The sequence below is a fragment of the Entelurus aequoreus genome, linkage group LG05 (genome assembly GCF_033978785.1).
Source record: "Entelurus aequoreus isolate RoL-2023_Sb linkage group LG05, RoL_Eaeq_v1.1, whole genome shotgun sequence".
NCBI lineage: Eukaryota > Metazoa > Chordata > Actinopteri > Syngnathiformes > Syngnathidae > Entelurus > Entelurus aequoreus.
Window position 1 is genome coordinate 74,354,869 of NC_084735.1, and position 25,777 is coordinate 74,380,645.

A 25,777-nucleotide genomic window follows, 5' to 3' on the forward strand; every position below is an offset into this window, starting at 1 on the left:
TACTGAAACACTCTTATAAACACTACTGAAACACTCTTATAAACACTACTGAAACATTCTTACATACACTACTGAAACACTCTTATAAACACTACTGAAATGTTTTTGTCTCACGCACACACACACACACTTGGAATTATTTTTCACTAGTATGTATAAAAGGATTTCACCTGTGTGTGTGTGTGTGCTTTTTACACGTGCGTGTGAGAGACAACAATTTCAGTAGTATGTGTGCAGAGATTTCAGTTATGTGTATGAGCGCATCTTACCATTGTGTATACGAGCATTTTACCACTATGTGTAAGAGCTGTTTTCATGTGATCTGATTGTTACATTCTTATTTCAGAGTCACCACACAGCTGCATGACCATTTCAACAAGGATTCATGGAACTTTTCTGCACACAAATATATTAATTGGAATATTCAATAAATTTCACATAAACATATTAAATATCCTTTTTTTTTTTTGCTCAAAAAAGGTTCCCTATGCCTTATTATTTATATACTTTCCAATGCTTCTTGTAGTCAGACAATAGATATTGTTTGTGTTGAGTATTAAACTCTGCGACTGGTTTTTTCGGATATTGACCACGTTGGGGTTCCGGTCAGAGAACACACAGTCATCATTTGGACTCCTCCAACTTTAATGGTGCATATTGGTGTAGGTTCATTTAGTTAGTTAGTTAGTATCTGTAAACCACAAGCAAACACCCATCAACATTTATGTCATTTAACTAAACAACAATATATATACATGCCTATATATATGCTCAAAGTAAAATACTAGAGACATAATATACTGCATTTCCACAATGGCATATGAGCTAGCCACATTAGCAGCAGCAATGCTATCCTTAACAGGGAGATGTTAGCTCGTAGCATTCTGACAACACAGCATCAATAATATTATTAAAACACCCCTAAATGTTACACGAACACAGTGATGTCTATTAATAAACTAAATTAGTCTTATATAATAATCAACATACTCACATCGTCAAAGACTAGAGCACCGATTAAACGTAGCAGAGAAAACAAGTCAGCATACATTAACACACGTCAAAAGGGAAGCGGAAGTGACCCCTACAGGAAGGAAGCGGAAGTGACACTGTCATGAAATGCTTCAAAATAAAGTATCTGAAAACGTAGATAAACATGTAGAATTCTTAACAGTTTGTCTAAAATTATAGTTTAACTTAATGTGTTAATATTTACACCTAGCCCCTAAACTAAATACAATAATCATAAGACAAAAAAATTGTGTATCACAAACGTTTGGGACAAGTTTGGGGAGATTTTGACAAAGTGTGTGTGGTGGTGGGGGCTGGATGACATTACTAGTCAGAACATAAAATAACTTAAAAACCTCAACCGTAGAAACATAAATGTTCACAGGACAAACGTATTGCGGTGTTATTTTGATATTTGTATTTATAAGTGGGCAACTTCATACAGGTCTGTATAACAGGTTCCTTATTTATTTATTTTTCACAAAATGTTTAAACAAAATGTTAATTCGCAGAATACACTGCACAAGTGAAGAAAACATTTTAACAAACCTTATAATTCCCATGTTGTCCACTGAATAAAGTGCAGAATTGAAGTGAAAATGTCTAGTTGCCATCATATTCAAGTGGGTTCACTTGTTGAAAAATGTTCATTGTTGTCTCATTAATGTTTACATCTATGTCTGGAATTACACACCGACAAGTATTGAAAGTATATGAATAATGAGACATAAGGAACCTTTCTGAGCCAAAAAAGGTTGTTTTCAACACACTGTTGAAAATAATATTCACAATGTTTCTATGTGAAATTGATTAAATATTCCAATTAATATATTTGTGTGCAGAGAAGTTCCATGAATCCAGAGGTTGTTTATTCTGTCTTTGTTGAAATGGTCATGCAGCTGTGTGGTGACTCTGAAATAAGAATGTAACAATCAGATCACATGAAAACAGCTAAGACAATATAAGTCATACAGGGAAATGCATTTGTAGACAATATGATTTGCCTGAGCGGCTAGGGAACACCAACAAATGGATTAGATTAGAAAAAAGCACACACACACACAGGTGAAATCCTTTTATACATACTAGTGAAAAATAATTCCAAGTGTGTGTGTGTGCGTGAGACAAAAACATTTCAGTAGTGTTTATAAGAGTGTTTCAGTAGTGTATGTAAGAATGTTTCAGTAGTGTTTATAAGAGTGTTTCAGTAGTGTTTATAAGAGTGTTTCAGTAGTGTTAATAAGAGCGTTTCAGTAGTGTTTATAAGAGTGTTTCAGTAGTGTTTATAAGTGTTTCAGTAGTGTATGTAAGAGCATTTCAGTAGTGTTTATAAGAGTGTTTCAGTAGTGTTTATAAGAGTGTTTCAGTAGTGTTTATAAGAGTGTTTCAGTAGTGTTTATAAGAGTGTTTCAGTAGTGTTAATAAGAGCGTTTCAGTAGTGTTTATAAGAGTGTTTCAGTAGTGTTTATAAGTGTTTCAGTAGTGTATGTAAGAGCATTTCAGTAGTGTTTATAAGAGTGTTTCAGTAGTGTATGTAAGAATGTTTCAGTAGTGTTTATAAGTGTTTCAGTAGTGTTTATAAGAGTGTTTCAGTAGTGTTTATAAGAGTGTTTCAGTAGTGTATGCAAGAGCATTTCAGTAGTGTTTATAAGAGTGTTTCAGTAGTGTTTATAAGAGTTTTTCAGTAATGTTTATAAGAGTGTTTCAGTAGTGTTTATAAGAGTGTTTCAGTAGTGTTTATAAGAGCGTTTCAGTAGTGTTTATAAGAGTGTTTCAGTAGTGTTTATAAGAGCGTTTCAGTAGTGTTTCTAAGAGTGTTTCAGTAGTGTTTATAAGAGTGTTTCAGTAGTGTTTATAAGAGTGTTTCAGTAGTGTTTATAAGAGCGTTTCAGTAGTGTTTATAAGAGTGTTTCAGTAGTGTTTATAAGAGTGCTTCAGTAGTGTTTATAAGTGTTTCAGTAGTGTATGTAAGAGTATTTCAGTAGTGTTTATAAGAGTGTTTCAGTAGTGTATGTAAGAATGTTTCAGTAGTGTTTATAAGAGTGTTTCAGTAGTGTTTATAAGAGTGTTTCAGTAGTGTTTATAAGAGTGTTTCAGTAGTGTATGTAAGAGCATTTCAGTAGTGTTTATAAGAGTGTTTCAGTAGTGTTTATAAGAGCGTTTCAGTAGTTTTTATAAGAGTGTTTCAGTAGTGTTTATAAGAGTGTTTCAGTAGTGTTTATAAGAGCGTTTCAGTAGTTTTTATAAGAGTGTTTCAGTAGTGTTTATAAGAGTGTTTCAGTAGTGTTTATAAGAGTGTTTCAGTAGTGTTTATAAGAGTGTTTCAGTAATGTTTATAAGAGTGTTTCAGTAGTGTTTATAAGTGTTTCAGTAGTGTATGTAAGAGCATTTCAGTAGTGTTTATAAGAGTGTTTCAGTAGTGTATGTAAGAATGTTTCAGTAGTGTTTATAAGAGTGTTTCAGTAGTGTTTATAAGAGTGTTTCAGTAGTGTTTATAAGAGTGTTTCAGTAGTGTATGTAAGAGCATTTCAGTAGTGTTTATAAGAGTGTTTCAGTAATGTTTATAAGAGTGTTTCAGTAGTGTTTATAAGAGTGTTTCAGTAGTGTTTATAAGAGCGTTTCAGTAGTGTTTATAAGAGTGTTTCAGTAGTGTATGTAAGAGCATTTCAGTAGTGTTTATAAGAGTGTTTCAGTAGTGTATGTAAGAATGTTTCAGTAGTGTTTATAAGAGTGTTTCAGTACTGTTTATAAGAGTGTTTCAGTAGTGTTTATAAGAGTGTTTCAGTAGTGTATGTAAGAGCATTTCAGTAGTGTTTATAAGAGTGTTTCAGTAGTGTTTATAAGAGTTTTTCAGTAATGTTTATAAGAGTGTTTCAGTAGTGTTTATAAGAGTGTTTCAGTAGTGTTTATAAGAGCGTTTCAGTAGTGTTTATAAGAGTGTTTCAGTAGTGTTTATAAGAGTGTTTCAGTAGTGTATGTAAGAGCATTTCAGTAGTGTTTATAAGAGTGTTTCAGTAGTGTATGTAAGAATGTTTCAGTAGTGTTTATAAGAGTGTTTCGGTAGTGTTTATAAGAGTGTTTCAGTAGTGTTTATAAGAGTGTTTCAGTAGTGTTTATAAGAGTGTTTCAGTAGTGTATGTAAGAGCATTTCAGTAGTGTTTATAAGAGTGTTTCAGTAGGGTGTGTGAGAGAAAAACATTTCAGTTGTTTATGTGAGAGCATTTCAGTAGTGTATGTAAGAGCATTTCAGTAGTGTTTATAAGAGTGTTTCAGTAGGGTGTGTGAGAGAAAAACATTTCAGTTGTTTATGTGAGAGCATTTCAGTAGTGTATGTAAGAGCATTTCAGTAGTGTTTATAAGAGTGTTTCAGTAGGGTGTGTGAGAGAAAAACATTTCAGTTGTTTATGTGAGAGCATTTCAGTAGTGTATGTAAGAGCATTTCCGTAGTGTTTATAAGAGTGTTTCAGTAGTGTGTATAAAAGAAAAAAATTTCAGTTGTTTATGTGAGAGCATTTCAGTAGTGTATGTAAGAGGTAATTCTGAATAATGTCCCTAACGGCCCCTCATACAAATTATTCATAAAAATGCAAAAAAATATTTATAATTTTTAACAAACACAGTCTAGTACTGTTAACCAATAGGATACCTTCTACTGTACGCCGGAAATTATTACAAACTTCACAATGTATAATAATTCATTCATATATTGTTTTATTTTCTATTATGTTTTTTACAGACGTTAGAAAGAAGTATTGTTTGTTCTTTAAACATGTTTCGGTTTTTAGCGACTGAGCTGTTATTTCTGAATGTTCCAATCTCTTTCTAACTTTACCGAAGTAACTCTTTTAGACATGTCTTTTAAGATATGTATTTTAGAAAAAAATAAAGTATAATGTTATACGCACATACACTAAAATTCTACTCTATTTGTTTTTGTAACTATATCTTAAAAGGCAAGTTATAAAAATAAAAAAGGTGTTTCCGCCCGGTTTCGAACCGGGGACCTTTCGCGTGTGAGGCGAACGTGATAACCACTACACTACGGAAACGCGCATTCAAGTTGCCTATTATTGACCTTTTATAGCCAATAATAGGCAATCTATGTACGTATTATGTACGTATTACAATACGTACATAATGGCAAAAAAAGTTATAAGTACATAAAAAGTCGATTATATATAATTATGTTTTAAATCAACGTGCTTTCCCAAAATGTCACTAAATTAAATATTGACAGCAAATTGAGGTTAAAACGTTAAAACCGACTAAATAGATCGATTTGGATTTTCAATGACTGTTGGAATTTCAATTGTTCATTGTTGGGTTTTTTTAAATTAAAGGTTCTCTACTGTCTCCGTGTGGCCGAACTGCATATTTTCAAAACAGCAAACTAAATCAAAGACATAAAAAACACCACAAAAACAGTTTAATGGTTTTTTATACCTTAGTTAACAGTTGGAATTAAATCATCACAATTTAAAATGATCGTACACCATCTGCTATAGTAAAACACTACAGACCTTGTATGTAGCGTATAACATAAGTATTGCAGTCTACCGCACTGTTGGAAGAAACAGCGCCCCCGCCCGGTCGAAAAGGAGGTACGTGCGACGATACACAAACCACAGAACATCTACAATATGTGGTTTAACATTAAATATATGCGCGCAATTAACTGCAATGATCTCAGCCTGTTCAGGGTTAAGTTTTGTTACGTATCATTAATACTCCGTTCTTACATTTATACTGCCCCATTAACCTTAGTTTATTTACATTTCAGTATGCAAGGTAATTTTGTTCTGCAGTGCACATCTGAAGTCAACGTCTGAATGACAACTAATCTTAAGAGTCAAATAATGATACATCATGGTCTTAGTGATCATACATAAAGGTAAAATTACAAAACATTTGCAAATATACAGGGCAGCACAGTGAATAAGGGGTTAGTGAGTCTGTCTCACAATACGATGGTCCAGGGTTCGATCCTGCACTAACCATGTGGAGTTTGCATGTTCTCCCCTCCGGGTATTCCGGCTTCCTCCCACCTCCAAAGACATGCACCTGGGGATAGGTTGATTGGCAACACTAAATTAGCCCTAGTGTGTGAATGTTGTCTCTGTGTTGGCCCTGTGATGAGGTGGCGACTTGTCCAGGGTGTACTTCCGCCTGAATGCAACTGAGATAGGCTGCAACAGCCCCCGCAGCCCCCGCGACCCCAAAAGGGACAAGTGGTAGAAAATGGATAGATGTAAATGTACAATACTGCAATTAATCATCTGGCAACGCTGACCTTCCCAAGTTCAAGAACCACAGAAAAATTACTGAAAAGTGTTTTTTTTTTATTTGTCAAAAAAGCTCCTTTACAATGCTAAGATTTCCAACCTGTAAAAGGCAGCCGACATGTAAAATACCCTTACAATAACATTAGAATCAAAACAGGTACCAAAAAAGTACAGTAAAATTACACTTCCTTTCAATGGAAATGCTGGAGGGGAAGGAAAAAAAATAACAAAAAAAAAACCACCAAATGGGAAAATGAAACCTAGAAATGAAAGCATAAAATAAAACATGAAAAAAAGTTACATTTCAGATGTTTTCTGTACAAATGGTCTTCTGTCTTAAAAGAGGTTGTGTTGGGACCCAGGGTGCTTAGTCCATCAAGCCGCCTGTTTCACTGGATCCTACATGTTAAATAAATCATGTTACTTTGTCACATTTATGGTTTTAAAAATAGCCATTGAAGTGCAAGCTTATACCTCACACCATCAGTACGGCTTGTAGGTGCTCTGGTGGCCCCTTCTTGGAGCTTTACCATAGCTGGCACTGCCCTGGCCTGCAAACACCAATCAATTATTTATACTTCAGTATTATGTAAACTGTCAAATATATTGTACATGAATGGAACATCTTCAAAACTTTTAGAGAACATGTATCAATATTTGTACATCTTAAAACAAAATATGCATAAGGACTTAAAAAAAACAAATAAAAAATAGTTAATTTAAATATATGTTTTTGGTAAAGAGAGTTATTTTGTGACAAAACAACCTTGAGATGTAGCATGTTTATGTATACAAAACATTTTATTAAATCTTATTTAATTAAAACCAAATATGTTAAGAGACTTACTGTAGTCATAACCAGGGCCGTATCCATAGTAACCAGAGGGGTAGTCATAGGCGCCGCTGTAACCACTGTATCCTCCATAGCCATAGCTTTGGCCACCATAGCCTTGGCTGCCGTAGTAGCCTCCTCCATAGCCTTGGTTCCAGCTCTGGCTTTGACCTACAGACAGGAGGAAACAGTCATTTTAATATTTAAGGTTTGTTTCCGAAAAAAGAAGAAAAACCTCACCTCCACGGCCCCTACCTCCTCTACCGCTAAAGCTGCCACCGCCACGTCCGCCATACTGCTGCTGCTGTTGCTGCTGCTGGTACACTTCTTTTGGCTGAGCGATCTTCAGCTCACACTGTGTAGGAAAGTAACACGAGGTCAAACATCTGAGGCTAGCTCCCACATCAAAATTAAAATGCAAGTACTTACCCTTCCGCCCTCGATGTTGTGGTACTTCTTCTCCAAGCACTTCTTCACGCTGGCCTCATCTTTGTATGTGATGAAGATGAATCCCCTCCTCTTCTTTGTCTTGGGGTCAAGGGGAAGCTCAATTGTTTCGATCTAAAAAGAAGAGGAATATGTGGTTAAGTGTTTCTGTATGGTCTGAACTTCACTGGTTGCTATCAACAAACCTCTCCAAAAGTGCCAAAGTATTCCCTGACACTCTCCTCGGCAGCCTCAGGGTTCAAGCCGCCGACAAAGATCTTCTTGACGGGCTCCTTCTTCATAGCCAATGCCCTCTTAGGGTCAATCTGGCGGCCATCGAGCCTGTGCTGTCCCTGCTCCAGCACCTGTGGACCGCACACAGTCAGTATGACATAACATTTATATTGCAGTATTGTAACGGGGTGGGGTCATACCTTGTCCACACTGGCAGAGTCTTTGAAGAGAACGAAACCAAAGCCTCGGGAGCGTCCGCTGGCCGAGTCGATTTTGATGGTGCAGTCCGACACCTCGCCAAACTTGCTGAAGTAGTCCTTGAGGTCTTTTTTGTTCGTCTCCCAGCTCAGGCCGCCCACAAACATTTTGCTGCAAATCCAACACACAGAAACACACACTTCCTGTTATCGTTTGTATGTAAAGATAATCTAGTCACACTTTATGTAAAGCAAAAGTGCTACAAGAGAGGCGCAGCATCTTGAAGAAAAATATTTTAGCTGTAAGACCATTAAAGCTGCATAATTTTTGTTTAAATACCTTCTGAGTTGATGGCAAAAATCCAAGATAGAAAAAATTTAGAAACACAATATAGATATGTTAAGATAACTTATCTAATGTACTATTTTATTAATCCATGGTAAATTATTATATCTGCATGCAATATGAAGCTTCTTACCTCATTTTCAGAGACACCATGTTATTTTTCTTTTTGTATACTACCAGTGTTTTTTTGCAGATGAAGATAGTAAAGATGCTTAAGTATTTTTATTTGGTTGGTTGTGTTTGAAATAAATTGGATTGAATTATATTTGTACATTTGTAAAAATATTACAATGAGTTATATGGGAACTATTAAAAAAATCAAATAAGAGTCATCGACTTAAAATTGTTCATACTGAATTTCATGAGTCTATTAGCTTTTTTTTAAATAAAACACATTTTATAATTTGTAGTTAGGACAGTTAAATTTCACAACAAAATTGTCAATTTTATCCGCAATTATTTTCTTCATTTGTGTATTTACAAATATTCCAGTCGGACCTTCAAACACATTCCTTTTTTTTTTACTACAGCAGTAGTGATGATTCATAATGATTATTTTGTATTACATTGTATGTATCCCACAATTAAATATAATTCCAGTCAGCTAGAAACATTTGTATGCATATTTTTTAATGTACTTATAATTTGACAATATAAGTAAGTAGCTATAAGTATCTGACGTGTGAATGGTAGAAACTAGGGAAGTTGGTTTCACGTTGCGCTTCTTTGAATTCTCTTAAGAGGTCGACGCCGCATTATAAAATGGTTATGGCGCATGGGACTACTCACCCAGCATCCTCCTCTCCTTTGCTAGCATCAATCTTGCCTCCGTCACCACCGCCACTCTCGTCCTCAGCCATCAGCTCGGTTCCTGCTCCATTCTGGTCGTCTTCGTTGCCGTTCTGCTCCGATGTCTCCATCAGTAGATTGTCAGTGTCGGACATTTTGGAGGGTGAACTGTTCACAAGCTGAAACAAGAACAAGCATGGGTGTAAATTAGGGCTGCAACAACTAATCGATTAAATCGATTATAAAAATAGTTGGCGATTTATTTAGTCATTGATTCGTTGGATCTATGCTATGCGCAGAGGCAATTTTTTTTTTCTTTTCTTAAATAAATAAATAAATGGGTTATACTTGTATAGCTAAATAAACCTTTATTTATAAACTGCAACATGTACAAACAGCTGAGAAACAATAATCAAAATAAGTATGGTGCCAGTATGCTGTTTTTTCCCCAATAAAATACTGGAAAGGATAGAAATAAAGTTTGTCTCTTTTATCCGATTATTAATAGAAGTAATAATCGACAGATTAATCGATTATCAAATTAATCGTTAGTTGCAGCCCTAGTGTAAATAGAAGCATTTAAGTCCCATCTTAAAACTCATTTGTATACTCTAGCCTTTAAATAGACCCCCATTTTAGACCAGTTGATCTGCCGTCTCTTTTCTGCTCTGCCCCACAGATGACGCACTAGCTGTTCAATCAGTGTTTACTTATATAGGCCTAAATCACAAGTGTCTCAAAGGGCTGCACAAGCCACAACGACATCCTCTGCTCAGATCCCACATCAGGGCAAGAAAAAACTCAACCGAATGGGATGACAATGAGAAACTTTGGATGGGACCGCATATGTGGGGACCCCCCCTGGGCGACCAATGCAATGTATGTCGAGTGGATCTAGCATAATATTGTGAGTATCCAGTCCATAGTGGGGTCAGCAGGAGATCATCTTGAGCGGAGACAGGTCAGCGGCGCAGAGATGTCCCCAACTGATGCACAGATGAGGGGTCCGCCCCGGGTCCCGACTTTGGACAGCTTGCGACTAATCTCAAAGTCTAGACGCGAGGTGGACCACTCATCTGTGCATCAGTTGATGTCATCTCTGGCTGCTGACTTGTCTCCACTCACTCAAGATGATCCCCTGCTGGTCCCACTATGAACTGGACTCTCACACTATTAACTAGATCCACTCGACGTCCATTGCACCAGTCGCCCGGGTGGTGTGGGGGGTCCCCTCCAAGGTTTCTCATTGTATCCCATTGGGTTGAGTTTTTTCCTGCCCTGATGGGGGATCTGAGCTGAGGATGTTGTGTGGCCTTTGCAGCCCTTTGAGACACTCGTGATTTAGGGCTATATTAATAAACTTTGATTGATTGAAATGTAGGCAATAGTAAAGTAGTGTTTTGTCTAAATTGAGGTAGGGAAAACCGAATACATACAATTAAAATCCTGCCAATCAACAGTCTAGAAATGTTTTACTTTATATGAAAGAGCTGAAGCACCTTTAAAGTTGTTTTAATATGAACAGGGCAGCTTCCCATTGATAAAAAAAAAACGCAGTTATTTGCGCTTACACCATGACAATAGCAGTGGTTCTTAACCTGGGTTTGATCGAACCCTTGGGGTTCAGGGGTTCGGCGGAGGTCAAAACACACCCGACTCATCGTGTAAATAAAAACTTCTCCCTATCGGCGTATTGCGGATACGGCAACAGCAGAAGTCACTGATTTTCAGGTGTGTAATTTGTTGTGAGTTTATGCACTGTGTTGGTTTTGTTCTTTGAACAAGGTGATGTTCATGCACGGTTCATTTTGTGCACCAGTAAAAAAAACATGGTAACACTTTAGTATGGGGAACATATTCACCATTAATTAGTTGTTTATTAACATGCAAATTAGTAAAATATTGGCTCTTAACTAGTCATTAAGTAATGGCTTATTATAACCCTAGCCCTCTAACCCTGGCCCTAACCAAATAACTCTAAATTAAGTCTTTGTTACTTAGAATGTTCCCCTAGTGCAGTGGTTCTTAACCTGGGTTCGATCGAACCCTAGGGGTTCGGCGGAGGTCAAGACACACCCAACTCATCGTGTAAATAAAAACTTCTCCCTATCGGGCGTATTACGGATACGGCAACAGCAGAAGTCACACTGATTTGTGTAATTTGTTGTGAGTTCATGCACTTTATTGTTTTTTTTCTTTGAACAAGGTGATGCTTGTGCACCAGTAATAAAACATGGTAACACTTTAGTATGGGGAACATATTCACCATTAATTAGTTGCTTAACATGAAAATTAGTAACATATTGGCTCTTAACTAGTCATTATTAAGTACTTATTAATGCTTTAAACGGCATGGCCTTATTATAACCCTAACCCTGATGCTTGTGCACCAGTAATAAAACATGGTAACACTTTAGTATGGGGAACATATTCACCATTAATTAGTTGCCTATTAACATGCAAATTAGTAACATATTGGCTCTTAACTAGTCATTATTAAGTACCTCCGCCGGGTGGCGGGGCACTCCCTTAGAGATAGGGTGAGAAGCTCTGCCATCCGGGGGGAGCTCAAAGTAAAGCCACTGCTCCTCCACATAGAGAGGAGCCAGATGAGGTGGTTCGGGCATCTGCTTAGGATGCCACCCGAACGCCTCCCTAGGGAGGTGTTTAGGGCACGTCCAAACGATAGGAGGCCACGGGGAAGACCCGGGACACGTTGGCCTGGGAACGCCTTGGGATCCCCCGGGAGGAGCTGGACGAAGGGGCTGGGGAGAGGGAAGTCTGGGCTTCCCTGCTTAGGCTGCTGCCCTCGCGACCCAAACTCGGATAAGCGGAAGATGATGGATGGATGGATGTTCCCCTAGTGTCCAGATAACTCTAAATTAAGTCTTTATTAATTAGAATATGTTCCCCTAGTGTCCAAGTAACTCTAAATTAAGTCTTTGTTACTTAGAATATGTTCCCCAAGTGTCCAAAAAACTCTAAATTAAGTTCCCCATACTATAGTGTTGCCAAAAACATATTTTGTTTTGAATTTGGAAAAAACCATTTTATTTTTCACTAAAGAAGGGTTCGGTGAATGCGCATATAAAACTGGTGGGGTTCGGTACCTCCAACAAGGTTAAGAACCACTTCAATAAAGCATCAAGCCAATCACTTTCCCTGACATATTAGGACAATTATTTTCGCATGTTTAAACCAGGAGGTGTTCAATAAAGAGAAGTATTAGTTTCTCGCGAACAATAAGTGGCTAGCTCGATGCTAACACGCTAAGCTAACGTTCAAGAGAACCGCGCTTTGCTGGGGGGGGGGAGAAAAACGACCAGGCCCGGCTCGCAGCCGCACGACTAACATGTTTTTCCCCCCGTAGAGTTACACGGAAAACAACACCACACAATACAATGAGATGTTAAAAGGCGGCAATGTGCGACGTTTTGACCGATAACATACGCAGTCCATTCATTCGCCGTACATATCGGGCGTCTCGACGTAAAGCTAGGCTAGCCAGCTAGCACACGGATAGCGTCCATTTAACGCAACAAAAAAAAGGTCTTCTGGCACAACAAAGCAACCGTCGAATGTAACGCTCGCATGTGCATGATATTATATACGCCAAAGATATCGCGTTTAAATTCACTAACAACCCTAAAAAAACCGTCTTACCTTGAGACTAAAGGGGGAAAAAAGGAGGGAGACGCCGGATCTCAGCTTCCAAAATGGACACTCCGAATTCGCCGCTAACTCGTGGCAACATATATACGACCGGATGTGACCCAGCGCTGGGGCACGTCCGAACAACAACGCAGCCGATTGGACACAGACGTCGGGGAGGGAAATAAAGACGCCCCGCTATTGGCTGGAACGAGTCGTGACAAAATAAAGTCCATGAACTTCTTCCGGTGTGTGTAGCATGTCCTTTCAATGAGATGCTAACCGAATACACACATGTTACATTTTTTTAATAATAAAATATGATTACTTGTGCTGTGTTAATGAGAAGAGTCATTTTATAACAATCGCCGACGATTCTGTTGGATCGTTCGGGAGTAAATAAGGGCATTACATTAATACGATGACTATGTGTGTTTACTTATTAAAAATGTGGAATAGTCTTTGTTGCTTGGTTTGACCTAATCCACGAAACACGGGCCAGTTACGAATAATCATATCTGCAAGCATGAACTCTCAAGTGAAGTACAGCAATAATGCATCCAACCCACCCAAGAATGTACAATTATTCTCAACAAAAATATAATATTAGGAACGATTTGTATGCACGCACAATACTTATGACAGTGGTTCTTAACCTTGTTGGAGGTACCGAACCCCACCAGTTTCATATGCGTATTCACCGAACCCTTCTTTAGTAAAAAATAAAATGTTTTTTTTCAAATTCAAGACAAAGCTATATGTTTTTGGTAACAGTTTAGTATGGGGAACATATTCTAAGTAACAAAGACTTAATTTAGAGTTTTTTGGACACTAGGGGAACATATTCTAAGTAACAAAGACTTGATTTAGAGTTATTTGTTTAGGGTTAGGGTTAGAGCACTGGTTCTTAACCTGGGTTCGATCGAACCCTAGGGGTTCGGTGAGTCGGCCTCAGGGGTTCGGCAGAGCCTCCACCGTGGAGGTCAAGACACGCCCGACTCATCGTGTAAACAAAAACTTCTCCCTGTCTGCGTATTATGGATACCCCCAAAAAATATTCCCTCTAATTTTCCATATGTGTGAGCAAACGCAAAAGTACAGGGAATTACATTACGGAATAATTTAAGCAAATAAATCAAACAACATGATCCAGTTTAATCTCAGGACATTCAGTCGATCGCGACTTGACTCATCCGATCTACCATGAATTGATTAACGTGGACCCCGACTTAAACAAGTTGAAAAACTTATTCGAGTGTTACCATTTAGTGGTCAATTGTACGGATTATGTACTGTACTGTGCAATCTACAAATAAAAGTTTCAATCAATCAATCAAAAAGAGTAGGCTTCATCAGTTCATGCTCATAGACCAGTGGTTCTTAACCTGGGTTTGATCGAACCCTAGGGGTTCGGCGGAGGTCAAAACACACCCGACTCATCGTGTAAATACAAACTTCTCCCTATCGCCGTATTACGGATACAGCAACAGCTGACTGATTTGCAAGTGTGTAATTTGTTGTGAGTTTATGTACTGTTTTGGTTTTGTTGTTTGAACAAGGTGATGTTCATGTCGGTTAATTTTATGCACCAGTTAAAAAACATGGTAACACTTTAGTATGGAGAACATATTCACCATTAATTAGTTGCTTATTAACATGCAAATTAGTAACATATTGGCTCTTAACCAGTCAGTATTAAGTACTTACTAATGCCTTATTCGGCATGGCCTTATTATAACCCTAACCCTCTAACCCTGACCCTAACCCTAACCAAATAACTCTAAATTAAGTCTTTATTACTTAGAATATGTTCCCCTAGTGTCCAAATAACTCTAAATTAAGTCTTTGTTACTTAGAATGTGTTCCCCATACTAAAGTGTTACCAAAAACATATAATTTTGTCTTGAATTTGAATATTTTTAATTTTTTTAATTTTTTTCACTAAAGAAGGGTTCGGTGAATGCGCATATGAAACTGGTGGGGTTCGGGACCTCCAACAAGATTAAGAACCACTGTCATAGACTTAGATTGGTGCGACCTAGTCTTCGACTTATATTTGTCAGATCTAGTCTAGTGGCTTGTGCCAAAACCCCAAATATTTATAATCCCAAAAACCTGGAGGGTGTGCATGGCCAAGCATGGTTTCGCCCTATCACAGTGAGAAAATATAATAAATAAATAAAAAATATAATATAATATATCAGTATATATTATATACTGCATATATAATATTTAAATATTACATACATGTTATATTTTATATTGCTACTATGGTAAATTTTTAGTCTACTTAATACCTGCCTTATCCTTTCCATTGATTGATGGAACATTTTTATTATTAGATTGCACAGTACAGTACATATTCCGTACAATTGACTAAATGGTAACACCCGAATAAGTTTTTCAACTTCTTTAAGTCGGGGTCCACGTTAATCAATTCATGGTAATCCATCCTTACCCTTTCCATCCTTTGAAACTGGGCTACTGTGTGGAACAATTTCCCTTGTGGATCAATAAAGTGTGTCTAAGTCTAAGTCTAAAAACAACTGTTTTGATGCAAACAAGCAATCCTAATGTCAAAGCCACCGACAGTCGTTGAAGTGGAATTTCCTCTTGAGGTATCGTGTGGCAAAACGATCGCTGTGGACCGACAACTACCAGTCCAAAATAGTCGGAATCCCCCAAGTTAGCATTCCATTCAGTTGTAAACAAATGGTGCCAGAAGGTGACCAGAATGTTTCGAACTCCTGTTATTTGTTGGAGGCTAAATTGCAGAGTCTTTTAGGAATGGTTGAAAGGACAGTGTTGTATGTGTAGGATGGATGGTGTCGCAGACCACCTCCTCTGTTCAGGGATGGTTTTTCAACCTTGACATAGATGGCTTCCTTCACTCCTCTTTCCTACCATCCGTCCTCTCAAAGGACTCAACTGTCTACCTGCACCACAGGGAGAAACAGCACTCCTTTGAGAACAAAAATGTACAGATTCTGGACAGGGAGGCCGGAAGGTATGAAAGAGGAGTGAGGGAAGCCATCTATGTCATGGCTGAAAAAACATCCCTGAACAGAGGAGGTGGTCTGCGACACCACCTATCCCCCACATACAACACGGTTCTTTCAACCATTCCTAAAAGGCTCTACAATTTAGTCTCCAACACATAACAGGAGTTAGAAACCTTTTGGTCCCAGAAGGTGGCCAGAATGCCATTTGTTTACAACTGAATGGAATGTTAACTTGGGGGATTCCGACTATTTTGAACTGGTAGTAGTCGATCCACAGCGATCATTCTGCCACACAATACTTTAATGCTAACAAGGGGAAATTCCACTTCAACGACTGCCTGTTGGCTTTGACAGTAGGATTGCTTGTTTGCATCAAAACACTTGTTTTTTCTCACTACGATAGGGAGAAACCATCCTTGCCCAGGCACACCCTCCTGGTTTTTGGAGTATAAATATTTGGGGTTTTGGCTCAACTAGATCTGACCAATCTAAGTCTGTGAGCATGAACTGACGAAGCCTACTTGGATGAGAGGCGAAACATCTTCTAGGACAGTGGTTCTCAACATTTTTTCAGTGATGTACCCCCTGTGAATTTTTTTTAAATTCAGGTACCCCCTAATCAGAGCAAAGCATTTTTGGTTGAAAAAAAAGAGATAAAAGAGATAAAAAAGTAAGATACAGCATTATGTCATCAGTTTCTGATTTATTAAATTGTATAACAGTGCAAAATATTGCTCATTTGTTGTGGTCTTTCTTGAACTATTTGGAAAAAAAGATATAAAAATAACTAAAAACTTGTTGAAAAATAAACAAGTGATTCAATTATAAATAAATATTTCTACACATAGAAGTAATTATCAACTTAAAGTGCCCTCTTTGGGGATTGTAATAGAGATCCATCTGGATTCATGAACTTAATTCTAAACATTTCTTTACAAAAAATAAATCTTTAACATCAATATTTATGGAACATGTCCACAAAAAAATCTAGCTGTCAACACTGAATATTGCATTGTTGCATTTCTTTTCACAGTTCTTTTTGACAGACATTTAAAAAAAAATGTCACGTACCCCTTGGCATACCTTCAAGTACCCCCAGGGGTACGTGTACCCCCATTTGAGAACCAGTGTTCTAGGACAAACCAAACGGTCCAGTTGCGATCACATTGAATGCCCTGAGATTTCAAAGACCTTAATAAATGAGAATATTCATAGACACGATACAGTTTAGGAAACTGTTCAATCTCAAAGCGTTTACAAAGAACAAGGAAGAGGAATACTAATTAAAAAAAATCTTGAACCTGATTGATGAATGACACATAATATATCACGTTCAGTGAACCATACAGTAAATCAACTATTCATGTGAACTTATAATTAATAATTGATCATTTATTTCATTCATTGTTGTGTAAAAGACTGAAAAAGGAAGTGAAAAATTGTGTTAGAAGTTATTTCCAGACAGGTGTAAGGTTCTACCCGTGTTCTTCGATTGAATTGTCAGAGGCCAGGACTTCCTTGAAAGATTTGACAGTTTATTTAGCAGTGTGTGTGTGTGAATTATATTTACATAGCACTTTTACTTAGTTAAACCCACTAAGTTAACCAGTGTGAGTGGTACTGGGAGAAGGTGGGAAAAGTGTCTTGCCCAAGGACACAATGGCAGTAACTAGGATGGCGGAAGCAGGGATCGAACCTGGAACCCTCAAGTTGCTGGCACGGCCGCTCTACTAACTGAGCTATATGCCACAGCTAAAGGTCACAGGTAAAGGCAGCATTGGTCTCAATCAGCTAGCAATGATCTTATGATCATTGCCCCCAATCAATAATTCTTCTCTCTTCCTATATAAACAAAGTCTATCTGGGCCAGACAACTTCATGGTTACACGAAGGTGGGGGCGAGTCCAAGGGATAATAGTCCAGGTGACTTTGGCACAACAAGGCCATCAGGCTACGCCTTTTGGGAGCCATCCGTTAAGACGTTCGTCAGAACTATAGGACGCATAGTTTTAAGTTCACGGTACACAGTCTCAACATTGTAACAGTAGTAGGAATAGCATAACAGTTTCATGGTGTTTTCACACTAAAGAAAGAGCAATGGTTGAAGCTGAAGAATGAAGAGTGTATTTAAATGTATATTTGCTACAATATTCTACACAGGAAAGGGGTACGATTGAATAAGCTCTTTCCTACTCCTTTTTTGGACAAGTTTGAATGTGAAACTGTAAACATTTGAAACGTTTTCTTTCACTACTCATTTGTTTTGGGCTTTTTCTATTTTCTTTCAGTATGTCCAAAATAAATATTTACAGCAGAATTGTTGATACTTTTTACAACAGTAGTTGTCAAACTTTTGTCACCAAGTACCACCATAATGGCCAACATTAAAATAGAGTAGCAAAGTAGGCCTAAATACTCATTAAAAACAAGGTAGAAGTTTTAAGTATATATATATATAGCTCTGTACTCGCCCTGGTTGCTCAGGGGCCGTACTTATCAAGCTTCTTGGAGTGCCATTTTACACTTAAGTCCTGAGAATTTGCGAAATTTAGTCCTACTCTCAAACTTAAGAATAAAAGCTTTTTATCAACGTTCTTAAGTCTAAGAATCACTCCTACTCTCCACGATATTTAAGAGACCTTCAGAGGTGTCTTAAGTGGTTAGGAGTTGCCAGCAGGGGATGGCACTGAGGCGAGAGAGACGTGCGCGAACGTTCAGGGAACGGAACAATGTTTTTTTTTTTTTTGATGACGAGCAGCTGATCAAACGGTATCGTTTAGACAGAGCGGATATTATTTTTGTCACAGATTTAATACTTTTCGATTCCTTGTTGATTTCTGCATGTGGCTGCAGTGGGCTAGTATGTATAGAGCCACCCACACCAGTTTCAAATTAGTTGCCTAATTAATGAATTGGAAAGAAAATGTTATGACAGTAGCGTATGTGTGTGGCCGTGAGGTGAGTGACGTCAGTGAGTGTGTGGGCGATAGAAGAGAGGGAGCGGTAGCGTGAGTGCCGACGGGGACTAGTTTGTTTTGTATTTTGTAGTTTGTCAAAATATACACTCCCATTGTCCACTTAAATATTTCCAAGATATTTCTTTATTCTTAGACAACGGATTCCCTTCCGTGATTGGTCATTTCTATGGACACAGAAATGACGTCACCTAAAATTCCGTTTACGGCACATAGTAATGTCGTAATTCAGCTCTGAGTGTGACACTTAAGATTCAGTCCTACACTTCGCTGAAAGTGTGAGTAAGACGCTTGATAACTAACTTTTAAGTGCAGCTTTCAGCGAAGAATTTATTTACTCTTAAGTCAACTCTTAGCAGACTTCTTAGGAGTAATTCTAAGAAGCTTGATAAGTACGGCCCCAGAACAATATGGTTAGTTTTACCCTACAACGGATTTCTATTTGTTAGTCATACACACAAAAACAAGGTTTGAAGATTGCACACGTTTTTTTATTTCTTTTCAGTCACAGTTCAATGTTACTTTATTGACAGGTGAGCAAGTTAAAAAAAACATTTACATTTAAAAAGACATGTCAAGAAGTTAAAAAAAGAGAGAAAAAAAAAATTAAACCACGCACATAATAGGACTAAATTCATACTTCAAGTTAAAGTTAAAGTTAACTTTAACATAAATTCATACTTCAAAGATGCCCTCGTCCAGACTTGGAGTGGGTTCTAAGACCGGTATTTGCTGACCCAGTGGTACTTGTCCACACGGGGGCCACTGAACGTGAAAGTGGCCCGGTAAGGGTTGAGGCCCTTCTGGCCAGAGAGCTGCTGTGCGGGACCTCCAGGAGGAGGAGGCGGGGCGGGAGGCTGGAAAACATCCCCGATGAAGGCCTTCCTCTTTGGGTACATGAGCCACGTCTTGGGGGCGCCGAGAGCAAACTCGCTGAACTGAATAACAAAAAAAAGATGGATTAATAAATAATCCATGTTAGACAAAAGTCCCTGGATTGGGGTCCTACCCTGTAGACGCTATTGGGGTTGTTGACGGTGGGGATGGTCTTGGGTTCAGGGTTGGCCGGGGGGCACAGGGCAGACAGGACGCTGCTGCCACTGCTGCTGCCATCGTCATCATCGTCGTCGCCATCTTCCTCCTCTTCTGAAGAACTGCCCGAGGCCACACCCAGGCTGGCGCGCTCCACGGCATCGTGGACGCGGCGGGAAAACTCGCCACCCGTTCTCCGCCCGCAGCCGCCCACCGCTGAGATGGAGAAGGGGGCACTGTGTTCGCCATATCTGCAAGGAGGGGGAAGCCTTGAATTCGCTAACCAGTAAACCGCCATTAACGTCAACAACAAAAAGTGTATGGCTAGAAATAACATTCTGCACGTGACCATTTCCCTTTGCATTTTAATGTTGAAAAATATTTTTCAAAATGTAAACCACGACTTGCACTTTAAGAGTTGTTTGCTCGTAATTGTTACTACATTGACTTGTTGCTATTTTATGCAAGTCCTGTTGACGTAAACGCGTTGAAAATTGTTGGCAACTGTCAAAAAAGTAAACTGAGAAAAATCCACTTTGCTAACGCTAGACAACGCCAACAAATAAAAATGGTTCTCGTTTATTGGCTAGAGATTTTAAAATGGAAGGCAACAGCGCCTTCCTGCCACACTCGCTGGATTAAAGATGTTTTGTATTAACTGGTGAAGATCAGGTTGACATTGAATGGTTCTGCAAAGTTTCAAGAACTGTGGGGTGCCTTTTTGAGATATGTAAGTGAAACTGATCTCCAAAGTAACCCTGATTGAATCACAGAAATGTGGGTGGTTGAGCCTTCTGTGCTTGGCCATTCAGGAATGCAGCCATCTGTGGTTTGTCACTTTATTAATATTGTATATATTTTTTGTACCAGTTAAGGGAACAAAAAAAAACAGCATTAAAAGTATGTTAAAAAAAGGCTTCCCGTTAAAAAAAACAAAAAAACAAGTTAAGTATACGGCTGCACAACAGATGCAAAAAAAAAAAGAAAAAAAAAAAAGACAAATGAAAATCGAAATTTTGCAAGATGAAAAATTGTTCGATGCACCAGAAATTAAATCACACAGTCGTACTACCAGTCAGGAGTTTACAATGTATGTACTACTTGGTTTACAATATTAGAACAAAAATGGCACCATTGAAAATGTCGGAATTGTGTCACTAAGAAAAATGCAAAACAAGTTTGTTCTGATTTGTTTGGTTTTCAAAAAATAAAGAAAAAAAGAAAAAAAGAAAAAGGAATTGCAAAAAAAACGTGAACAAAGAAAATAACTGATTGTGGACGTAACATTATTTTTCTGGGTAATGACAAATGTAAAAGGGCATGTAGGAATTAAAAAAAAAAAAAAAAGTACAACTACAGACTGGGAGACGAGTACACTTCTAAATTGTTTACCTTTGGAGTACAAAATGACTAATGGTCTATAGTTAAGGTAGGTAGGGTGTCTGTTACGGAGATCTTTGAAAACGTGTTTTTACAAGAATGTTTTTTAAGATTAAGATTAAAGTACCAATGATTGTCACACACACACTAGATGTGGTGAAATTTGTCCTCTGCATTTGACCCATCCCCTTGGGGAGCAGTGGGCAGCAGCGCCGCCGCGCCCGGGAATCATTTTGGTGATTTAACCCCCAACTCCAACCCGTGTTGCTGAGTGCCAAGCAGGGAGGTTATGGGTCCCATTTTTATAGTCTTTGGTATGACTCGGCTGGGATTTGAACTCCAACCTACCGATCTCAGGGCGGACACTCTATGTTGCTTATTTCATGCACTAAAAAAACAAAAAACATTCACTGACCTGCACGAAACCTCGCCAGGGTCGACCCACAAGGTCAGTTCCTCAGGGAGGCCCAGGTCCTCGTAGCGAACCACGCTTCTGTCGCACGCCTTCTGCAACACAAGGTCTTGCAGCTGCACGCGGTTCATACGTAGACACCTGGAAAAACACTATTATTGTAACCATCTTAATTTAAAAAGGCATTTATTTGAGATGCAAGTGTATTAATGCATCCAAAACTAAAAGATATTATAAAGATAAATTCCAGTTTCAAACTAAAAGAAAATGGTCGACATGTCCTACCCAAAATGCCTTTAACATTTGAATCAGTGAATTTTGCCTGTCTGTTAAGCCATTTCAAACAAGACGCAACAATGTAAAATTTAAACAACCCTTTTGAGATTGTTTTACCTCAATTTTATAACGATTTGTCGGTCTTGTTTAACAAAGCCAACAAACTTAGCTGAATAACTAACGTGAACCAACATTAGCTTAGCTACCATATTAAAAAGGGTTTTCCGCAAAAGTAAAGAACATTTCGTTTAATAATTTAAAACCGGAGACTCTCCTACCTTGAATTTAATCAAATATTTTAATTTGTGTTTAAAAAAAAGGCAAACTTTAGCCAGCTAGCTTGTTTTAAAGAAAAATGCTAAAGTTAGCTAGCTAACTGACAGTTAAAATAGAGCACTTTTGTTTAATCACCATCTTAGATTTAGAAAAAAAAGTTAAAGAAATGTGGACATTTTTCAACAAGGACACTTGTTTAAAATTGATACATTTTAACCCAATTATACACCAATTCTTGATGGAGTTGTCCAATTTACGACACTAGAAAAGCACGTAAAGGTAACACCAGAGTCCTATTCAAACCTGTAGGCCTGCCCTTTGGTTGGTGCGTTCGGGTGCCAGTGGTTTTTGTAGCGCTCCAACAAAGCGGACGTGAGCGCGGCGGCGAAGCGATCCCGGCTGTCCTTATCCAGACATCCGTACCGTTTAACCAGGCGGGCAACGAAGAACACGGCGGCAGCGATTTCTTCCTTCATGTTGGTCAAGTCAGTGAACTTTCACTTCTAAAACATATGCACAAGTATTTAAAAAGAAAAACAAAAAAAATACGTAGGGTGCTCCTACTGATGAAAAAACCCCAAAAACGAGTAAAACCAACAAACAGGAAGTTAAGGAAACATATTCACTGCTGGATCTTGATAAAAGAAGTCAGCGTTTGTTTTTTTTTTGTTCTGAACTATTCATAAATAAATTATCTTTATAAACTAAACATAAAAAATAAAACAGTGCTGATGCGTCACACGCTACAAGGAGGGATCACTTTAAAGATGTCAGCAGCAAACACACCTGAGGCTACTTGACTTAATTATGGTAGGGGTGGGCGGAGCTAACTTATGACTAACCAATCAAACGGATTTATTTGGACACTAATCGTACAAAAAGTGTTCATTTATTATAAATCAAAATTCTATTATATATTATATTTTTTTTAAATCAAGATTTTCTATCATAAAAAAAAAAGGGGGGGGGGGGGGCGTAATTTCAATGGACAGCGTTGCAACGAGCTCCCCATGCAGGCCGTTTAGCAGAATGCATGACTTCCAATTATAACTTTAATACTGTAGTTATTGCCTCACAAAAGAGCCAAAAGTGCATACCGTTTTGAACAAAACTTGCAAAAAAAATGGATTTCATAATTTCTTCACCAGTTGTTTTCATTTATTGTATCTGGAATTCAAATCAACACAAGTCACATATATTTTTTTCTGTAATATTTGTTATAATTTTAACACAATATTATAATGCTTATAATATAATCGTATACACTGCAATGCTTATAAATTTTACTTATCCAGAAAAGTATAGCATTGATCTTGAGTAAGAATGAAAATAAAGATAACTCCTCATTTACATTTTTCTTAAAAATATTAAATACTTATGAAAAATGTTTATACAGCATACATTTGTTTAAATTAAATAATTATGTATTTATTTTATGTAGTTGTACTACACATCTATCTTTTTCCACTAATCTGAAGTCGGGTTGCGGGAACAGCAGCCTAAGCAGAGATATTATTACGTATTTAAAAATATTCTATACTGTCCAGTGTATAATTTCCATGTTTTACAGATATTTACTTATACCATAAATACCATCATAAAACATAAATGTAGCATTTTTGAAATAATCGTTTTATACAGTAAGTATACCATTTTATATATATTAAATATTTACCTTTTAAATATAAACAATAAAAACATTTATGTAGTACAGTATTTTAAAACCAATGTACATTTTCATATATTTTTAGGAATTGACTTAATAATCAACAGAACATTCAAAAACATAGAAAACACACTGGATACATTGTACTGTATTTTTAATTTTCATTTTGAGTGTACAACCATTTAATTCAAGCCATTCTGTAGTTGAAGACCTCCACCAGAAAACACATCCATGTAACAAGCAGAGAAGTAAAAGCGAAACAAAGTAAGCTAAAAAAAAAAAAAAACATGCACACATTCCCCACTAATTATTTGCAGTCCATTTGACCTTTTAAATGAATAATTCATGAAGATGACCTATAGTGTATTTGCACTTATTTTGTTTGACATGACCAAGGCAAAAGGCGTAATTGTAATATCGAATGATGAGGGTTTTTTCTTTATTCCTATGTAACTTTACCGTCCAATGGCAGATGCTGGCGAGAAGGAAAGATTTTAGGAGTTAAATATTTATTTTATTCCACTGAAGTTCATCTCATTTCCTGCTGGCTGCCGAAGCTTTGAAGGTAAGACTTAAAAGTGTAACTAAATAAATAGAAAACACACACACTTGTAAGGAAAACCGAAAGCACCGTCCATTTTTTGTGTTTACTCAACAAAGATGCTCAAAAATAAATAGAATATTTAACCAAGAAAACGTCAAAATAAATATAACTATGTGTATCATATAATTCTAAAATAACCTTGAACAAAAAGTGTGCAGAGTTGAGGGACATTGAGACGACAAGGAAAGTTGCAAATACACGAAAACACACACAAACACCCCTGCAACACATCAAGTATTGGCTCATCTGCACTTTAAGGTGCTGTCAGGATACCTTAAAAACAACTTATTTCTATCAATAAAAAAGTAAAGACATCTATTTTAACAGCACTGATTTTTGAAATCCGACAAAAACCCCCAAATCTGTCGCCGTCCAACAAAAAGCAATGAAAGAAACTCAAAATCTGAACCCCAATGTCTTTTTTTTTATGCTTGATCTTAAAAAAACAACCAAAACTCGAAATACTGTTGGAGCCCATTCTTCTATTTCTTTTCATGTCATTACGCCAGGTGTCCACAGGTATAACATTAAAAGCACATATGTAGTAAATTGGTGGGAGATTACAGGTGTTTACCGCCCACATAAACATCTTTTGTTTTCCGGCAGCAGTTGTTTATTTTTCCTACCACTACACTTGTGTTTTATTTTGTAACATGTTGTGTTATTAAATGGGAAGCTCACCCAACTTCACGTCATTGTCCGGACATTATTAAGAGCGCGTCAAAAACGTCTAGCTCACTACAGGAACTAACACACACTTTCCATTGGACAGCAACTAAAACGTTAACACCTTGTCTGGTGCAATGAAAAGTGAAAAAGTTGCACCAAAAGGCACCGACGTGCAGTCATCCTGTAATGACTGGATGAGAAGCTAGCAACGTTATTTTGGACTGACTGGCAGCTTTGGTCGCATTTTTTTGCCTTCTCCTATAAACTGCTAACACTGGAATTAAATTTGGTCTAATGAAGAGATGCAAAGTCAGTAATAGCAAATACAAATCCAATCTTTATCTCATGCTATTGAGGATGGAAACTCAATCATATTCATGCTTATGGCCAATTTAAGTGTCCACTTTTAAGGCAAAACTGCAGCTTTAAAATAAAAAACACATAGGTAATGCTTTACATAGCACATAAAAACTAAACTGTGATCAAGTTGAGGGTTTTTCGGCCTGACGGTCCTCCTTTCTCTTGATGCGACACCAAATGACAATACATTCAGCACATTTGTGTGTCAATCTCTCCGAGCGTCTTTGTGCGTTGTTACTGACATCCCAGTACTCGCTTCTTTTTTTTATCTTAAAGGCTTTGGCTCAGATTTCTTCCTACACCCCTACAGACACAAACTGGGTCAAACACACTAGTACCTTGGTTTCCCCTACGCGC

At 37.6% G+C, this 25,777-nt stretch overlaps 2 protein-coding genes and 1 non-coding gene across 4 annotated transcripts; all 3 read right to left on the reverse strand.

Annotated features, from left to right (window-relative positions):
- Positions 1-4,987: 4,987 nt before the first annotated feature.
- trnav-cac (transfer RNA valine (anticodon CAC)) lies at positions 4,988-5,060 on the reverse strand. Its single transcript has one exon. It is a non-coding gene; the product is annotated as a tRNA-Val (tRNA).
- A 1,269-nt stretch (positions 5,061-6,329) lies between these two features.
- LOC133649841 (heterogeneous nuclear ribonucleoprotein A/B-like) lies at positions 6,330-12,944 on the reverse strand. Of its 2 annotated transcripts, none has more exons than XM_062046517.1 (9): positions 12,781-12,944; positions 9,118-9,296; positions 7,986-8,154; positions 7,758-7,916; positions 7,555-7,686; positions 7,381-7,480; positions 7,141-7,296; positions 6,768-6,844; positions 6,330-6,692 (listed from the first exon to the last, which is right to left on the reverse strand). In XM_062046517.1, the coding sequence occupies exons 2-8, from the start codon at positions 9,270-9,272 to the stop codon at positions 6,777-6,779; spliced, it is 939 nt and encodes a 312-aa protein (XP_061902501.1). In that variant the 5' UTR covers positions 9,273-9,296; positions 12,781-12,944; the 3' UTR covers positions 6,330-6,692; positions 6,768-6,776. The 2 variants fall into 2 exon arrangements, with proteins under 2 accessions (XP_061902501.1, XP_061902500.1); XM_062046516.1 differs by having other exon boundaries at positions 7,366-7,480.
- A 6,270-nt stretch (positions 12,945-19,214) lies between these two features.
- Positions 19,215-22,894, reverse strand: LOC133649842 (maternal B9.10 protein-like). The gene is made up of 4 exons (XM_062046518.1): positions 22,425-22,894; positions 21,573-21,710; positions 19,755-20,028; positions 19,215-19,683 (listed from the first exon to the last, which is right to left on the reverse strand). Exons 1-4 carry the CDS (start codon positions 22,595-22,597, stop codon positions 19,462-19,464), a joined length of 807 nt encoding a protein of 268 aa, XP_061902502.1. The 5' UTR covers positions 22,598-22,894; the 3' UTR covers positions 19,215-19,461.
- Positions 22,895-25,777: the final 2,883 nt, after the last annotated feature.